Here is a 6,571-nt window from a genome sequence, read left to right as displayed (position 1 = left end):
TCAAAAAAGCTTTCTTTTCCATTTTCTCTCTAAAGTTCTATCTACCCTATTTCACTTTCAAACAAACACACCCTTAGATAACTTAAAAAAAAAAACAAAAACAAAAACAAAAATGTCAATATTGTCCTCGTCACTATAAGAAAAAAGGTTTTTGTTAGGGAGTGACAGAGACACAAGTTACAAACACATTAGCCTTTGTGAAACAACACCAAAAAAAAAAAAAAAAAAATCAGGCGTTGGCCTGAATAGTTGACTAAGGGAAGATTACAAAGTTACACCAAATTAGAGTAATCTTGGTGCTGATCACCAAAGCCTAAAAGTGCCTCTGCCTCAAAAATTATTCCTTCAGCCAATTATTACAACTACTTGAACCACAAAATGTAAGAGCTTTGATACTCAAACTCTAACGTTTCCATTTAAGAGATTGACCTTATTACACATGGCTAATCAGATGGAGGTTTAATTAGTAGAAAACTTGAAGAGCATGTAATGCTTGTAAGGCTTTCCAGGGCTTACAATAGTGGAAGGGAAATTGGGGTGGTTGACTGAGTCAGGGAATGCTTGAGTCTCCAAACATAGTGCTGCAAATGGTTTGTACTCAAATCCTCCTTTTCCCTTAATATCCAGAGTGTTAGATGTATAGAACTGCACACCAGGAGCATTTGTAGACAGCTCCAACACTCTTCCTGACTTCGGATCATGCACCACTGCTGCCCTCTTCAACTTGTGGCCAACACCATCATCAAGCACATAGTTGATATCATAACCATTAGCTAGCCCATTGATCTTGCTTTTAATCGGGTGTGGTTTGAGGAAATCATAGGGTGTTCCTTTCACTGATTCAAATTTTCCAGTGGGAATAAAATGACTATCAAGAAGTGTGATCTGGGATCCAAATATCTGGATCACATTAGACAGGATATCTCCACTGTTATGGCCATTTAGGTTCCAGTATGCATGCTGGGCCAGATTCACTGGAGTAGGCTTGTTTAGAGCTTTGGCTTTCATTGTGACACTCAATTGGTTGTTACCAATGAGTGCATATCTGACAGTGGCAAGGAGAGCACCAGGAAATCCTGCAGAACATTGAAGCAAGTGGGGTTCTTAAATTTTCAACCAAAAGATTGCTCATCAGCTTATCATTTGAGATGGTCTATATAACAAAGGTCATCACTTTGTACATTCTTATTTACTCATAAAAGTATCAAAGTCAAATATCACCAATAAAAGTAGTAAAAAAAGAAAAAGAAAATACATAACAATTAAAAATGTAACAAAGAATATGACTGTGAATAAACTAGGATGGTGAAAAAGAATATATGTGACCAACTACTCTAATTAGTTTGTTGAAGATCTATAGCCCACTCTAAAATTTTGGGACTAAAACTTGGTTGGTATTTGTTGAAGAAGGATGAAAGTAATTGATATAAGAATCTAGAGTACACTAATAGAGAAAAGTTTAGTGAAAATAATTAATGATTATACATACCTTGATCACCATCAACGCTGTAATAGGTGAAAACAATGCGAGGAGTATGACCTTCATTACTATGCTTTTTCACCTTCCAAACAACATGCCCAAATCCTTTGGGTCCACCTATGATCAAAAAAAATATTTTATTATGGAAATTACAAAATAAATAAAAATATATATAATTTTCCAGGGAAAAATGATACTAAAATAAGAATAATGTACCATGAAGTGTGTTATTCCCATCATTAGCAATTAGCTTATAATGCGTTCCGTTCAAAGTAAACTGAGCACCTCCAATTCTGTTTGCAACTCGTCCAACAAGAGCACCAAAGCTTGGTGCATTCGTCTAAAGATTAAAATTTGAACCAAGATATCAGTTTTGTGTGAGAGTTAAAAATACAAAAAGAACAAATTGGCAAAAATAAGAACAATATATAGTGGCATGTAATAGAGTTTAGCATAAGACGCTGCACTATCAATTGAAAGAACAACAGGATGCTCTTAATTGCAGGAGGAAGAGGATGTCATAAGTGATGTATGTATTCTTATTTAAGAAAATTTTATGCAGGCAAAACCCAATTTCAAAATCTTAATTTCATTTTTTTTATAAATCAGAAAAAAAAAAAAAAAATCATGAATACTTTGGTTAGTGAATTGGTGAAGTGATCAGATGGGAACCATGAACCAGCATGGAACATCTAAGTAATTGCACGAGTTATGAGTTTTTTTTTTTTTTTTTTTTTAAATAAATTTTATGGACGTATTATGAGTTACTATTACACAACAAAGCCAGCGAAAATCATCAACATAATTGAAATTTTTCTGTGACCATTCTCCACTTGCTTAAATTTGAATAGATTCAAACAGCTCCTCGGAGCCCACAAGAAATTTTAGAGTTAAAAATATGTTCCCCTTGTGTTAGGACTTAGGATGAATTTACTTTTTTTTTTTAGGAACGAATTTACTTTTATTGGTTTGAAGTTTGATACAATTTTATAATTAAAAACAAACAGACTTATTTGAATGGAACAAAGACTAAACTTAATTAATTTTAAAATGAGGATAAAAAATTCTGATTAAAAATAATACATATAAAAACTTTTCGAACCAAGTGACAACCTTGCATATACATAGAAATACGAATCACATGTCATATGAAATAATATACATACACTTATTATTCATTTCCATCTGCCATTATTTTCTCCACTTTCTTTTTTGACCCTTATTTTCCTATAAGAACCTGAACCATCCCAACCATATTCTACCGTGAGTAATCAATTTTTTAAATGAAATATTGACCTTCAGTTCAATTAGGAAACCCATAGCAAAAAAATATGGATCGATACACTCGAGCATGGTGATCAATATTTCTAAAAAAATTGAAGGTAGTATTTTATATAAAGATTGTATGTAACATCACTCACACATGGGTGAATTTCACACTTTTTTTTTTTTGATGAACAATTTCATGCTTATAAGATTCACTCTCATGTGAGAGAGAAATATTGCAGGAAACATGTAGCATGTTTGTTGTGAAAGGCCGCTCCATGGAGCGGGGCAAGAGATTATTAATTGCTTTATGTTTAGAGATAGGTCCCTATTAATTTATATAGAGTGGGTACGAAAAATTAATGTTGTGTGATAGAGATAGGTAAAGCACATACCATATCTAGGTTTCTACGCCTTCAATTTTTTTTATAATGTTGCTCTTTTGGCAAGGTTCTTAGTACCTACATGGCTAAATGGCTAACATACCTTTCGAAAAAAATTATTTTTCTAATTGGCCGTTGCTATAATCACAAGTTGTTTGTAATCATTATTATGATTTAGTAATGAAGATGATTGAATTAATCATTTATTATTGACACTATTGCTTAATTGGTAGAAATTCATTTGAATCATTGTAAAGACAATTTTCACTTAACGTATACTTTAAATGATTGCTCATTATTATTAGATCAAAATACTAATTAGTTAATTAGAAATAAGTGATTTCAACTTTGAAGATTTTCATTAAAAATACAAAAAAAATACCAATTAATTAAACTGCAAAGCTCTTAACACAAAACTTTAAAAACATTAAACATAAAAAAGTTGTTTGAAAATAATGGTTAGGTGAAAAGATCCAAAAGGAAAGATGTAATATGACATAAAAAAAAAAAAAAGGGGACTTTTTTTCAACAACAATAACTTTTAGATAATTTTAACAAAATGTCAATATTGTACTCGTCACTTAAGAAAAAAGGTTTTTGTTGGCAGTGACCAAAAGACACAAATTAAAAGTGCATTTAATATTTTATTAAATAATTTTTATACATTTTTTTTTTCTAAAAATAAGCTTTTTAAAATAATAATAATAGTAGTAGTAGTAGTTAGGTAATTCCGACCATACTTTTTTCTAAGAAGGAGATTGAATTATGCGATTGAACTACAAGTTTCTTCACTACATCCTACCCTTAAGTATGCATCAATTTTGAACTTTCCCTTTTATTAAGGTCTATGTGGAATTTAAGCTCCTTGTATGAAGCTTGGATATACAGGACGGTCACCTAAATACAACTTGTATAACACATTACAAAGAATATTACCATTTGGTCAGCATTGGATCAGCTTTATCTTATCTACAAGAATAGTACATACAAACGACAAAAACACTACAGCTAATATGGCCATCACATAAGTCTGAACTTTGATTGGGATTTGTGAGAGAGATTAAGCAAAAAGGCAAAATTCTGTTTTGTATAGTGTATTTTTATGACTTGAAAACATGTTCATATGAGATTTTGGTACCACAAATGTAAGCTAGAAAGAAAAAATATAAAACATCTGCAGGATATGAAGCAAAAACTCTACCTGGTACTCCTTAGTTGAATCAAACCCAAGAACAATATCAGTCAGCTTTCCTGAAAAGACACACAAATACTATACAAATTAGAAATGGAGAATAATATGTAGCATGAGAAACAAAATTTTGAGAAAGAAGAAGCAAAAGTAAAAAGCTACTCAGAAAAACCAACATTATAACTTAGAGGAAAAACATACCATGTTTGTCAGGAAGAATAAGGGAGACAATAGCTGCACCCCAGTTGGTGAATTTCATAGAGATATCACCCTTCTTCAGTTCATAGAACCCAACTTCTTGCTTTTTTGAAGAGCCATTGACAGACCCAAATGCTGCAAGGATGATTAAGCAGCATAGCACAATGATCTTGGCCATGTTTTCAGACAGTGGTCTCTTCTTTTTACTCTGAATGAATAGCTTAACGGTTGATAGGTTTATAGATGCACAAATTAAGATAGGATATAGTTTGTGCTAGAAAGAGATGAAAGGTATGAATTTGATTGTTTAAGCTGTTAAGGATTGAAACAATAATTTAAAGACTAATGTTAGTCAGAGAAAGGCAACAGTTTGCTCATCTTGGAATTGCTAGACCCAATAATTTGACTTGGTAAAGGCATAATGTGAGAAGATGCTTGAAAGTCATGTGCTGTTAGTTTAGCCTGTTGTGGGCCACTAGATCCATTTTTTTTCCTCGAAGGGTCCCGTGAAAATCAAGTTTCTAGATTTTGGTCAAGATGCCAATTAAAAGAGAACTCAAAGAGGATTACTTCATTGATCTTAGCCTTGTGGTCCGGGCCTTTGTTTCACATGCAGTCACTGCCACTAGACAGCCCAAGTGAGGATTAAGTAACATCATCTAAAATTCTTAAAATAACTCTACTTGCATGTGTAAAACAATTTTAAAATATTTAATGGAGTAAATTGGATTTTTCTGTGTTTTAATTATTTAAATATATATGGACTGGTAAAATTTTAGTATTCATTAAATAATTGACAGAAATGTAGGACTGCTCTAAAAATTCTAGAGTTTCCTAATCCCATAAAACTGGTTGCCAACCTATTTGTGAGGTAGACTAAAATTAATTTTATAAAATTTTAAATTAATTAAAAACTACACCATTGCATGATTTGCTATTGTATAACTCCAATTTGTGTTACAATTTGATGAAGAAACCATTACTTGAACGTGCAATGGCTTACAAAAAATTTGTAAGCCATTACCTTTGATTAGCAATGTTTAATATAATCAAAATGCCTTTTATTTATCAAACATTTTTTTTTTAATGCAAGATAAAATTTCTACTATAGCCTAATCTAAGTGTATATGTGTGTGAAGCTCTCTCCTGGAGACTTGAACCCCGGCCCTTGCCTTCCACACCCCACAAGCATTTATACTTGTGGAGTGACCACTGTACAAAGGGTGTGCGGTGGAATGAAGACAATGGAATGAAACTTTGATCAAACTTTGATAGTATTGACTAATGGAATGAAGACAAAAATTCACCCAATTGATGAATTTCAAAGCTATCTGGGCGATACTATCCACCATGACCTCTTCCAAAGATTTTTTTTTTCTTTGGCTTATTCATACTCAAACTGTGAATAGATGCTAAATTCAATATAATTTTTCCTAATTGGATGTCGGATTTATCAATTTTGTGCATTAAAGTTTAAAATAACTAAAATACTTTTTATTTATCAAAATTTATCATGTTGAGTCGTTGACTAATGGCATGAAGACAAAAATTCACCCAATTGATGAATTTCAAATCTATCTAAGCGATACTATCCATCATGACCTCTTCCAATGGATTTTTTTTCTTTGGCTTATTAATGTTTACTCGGATGTTGATTGGTCTAATGCTCATCAACATTTGAGTTTGAGTTTAATATGAACTTGTTAGAGATAGAATTTCACTCCTTGTTAAAAATAATGAGTTTGAGTTTAAGTCAGACTTATAGAGAGATAAAGTTTCACTCCTTACTAAGTTTGAACTAAACAAAAATAATTTATTTAAATAAAATGATAATTTTATTTAAATATTGTATTGACGTGGAAAATTGTGAGAACTTCAAAAGTTTCGGTTTTATAGGGACGCAAGCCCAAATATATATTGGGTCTTGGGTCTTATCCGAAGGGGCACAATGGTCCGAAAATAGATCAATTGCAAGAGAGACGTAATACTTTGAACTTCATGAGCAAACTATGACGATAATGGCTGGGAGAGGTTGTCCGAGGAGGAATATCCCCT

The 6,571-nt window shown here is 32.0% G+C and overlaps 1 protein-coding gene across 1 annotated transcript; it reads right to left on the bottom strand.

Moving 5' to 3' along the window:
* Positions 1–213: 213 nt before the first annotated feature.
* LOC115976837 (aldose 1-epimerase-like) lies at positions 214–4,995 on the bottom strand. The gene is made up of 5 exons (XM_031098344.1): positions 4,520–4,995; positions 4,331–4,380; positions 1,697–1,820; positions 1,490–1,597; positions 214–1,076 (listed from the first exon to the last, which is right to left on the bottom strand). The coding sequence occupies exons 1-5, from the start codon at positions 4,692–4,694 to the stop codon at positions 460–462; spliced, it is 1,074 nt and encodes a 357-aa protein (XP_030954204.1). The 5' UTR covers positions 4,695–4,995; the 3' UTR covers positions 214–459.
* Between the last annotated feature and the right edge of the window lie 1,576 nt (positions 4,996–6,571).

The sequence above is a fragment of the Quercus lobata genome, chromosome 2 (assembly GCF_001633185.2).
Source record: "Quercus lobata isolate SW786 chromosome 2, ValleyOak3.0 Primary Assembly, whole genome shotgun sequence".
Lineage (NCBI taxonomy): Eukaryota > Viridiplantae > Streptophyta > Magnoliopsida > Fagales > Fagaceae > Quercus > Quercus lobata.
The sequence above is the reverse complement of the archived record's forward strand: the minus strand, read 5'-3'. Positions and strand labels throughout refer to the sequence as shown.

Excerpts from the sequence above, each read along its gene's own strand:
- LOC115976837 (XM_031098344.1), bottom strand. The coding sequence starts at position 4,694 with ATGGCCAAGATCATTGTGCTATGCTGCTTAATCATCCTTGCAGCATTT. Across the intron at positions 4,381-4,519 it reads TATTCTTCCTGACAAACATG|GAAAGCTGACTGATATTGTT; the intron begins GTATGTTTTTCC and ends GTGTCTTTTCAG. Across the intron at positions 1,821-4,330 it reads ATTCAACTAAGGAGTACCAG|ACGAATGCACCAAGCTTTGG; the intron begins GTAGAGTTTTTG and ends TTTAATCTTTAG.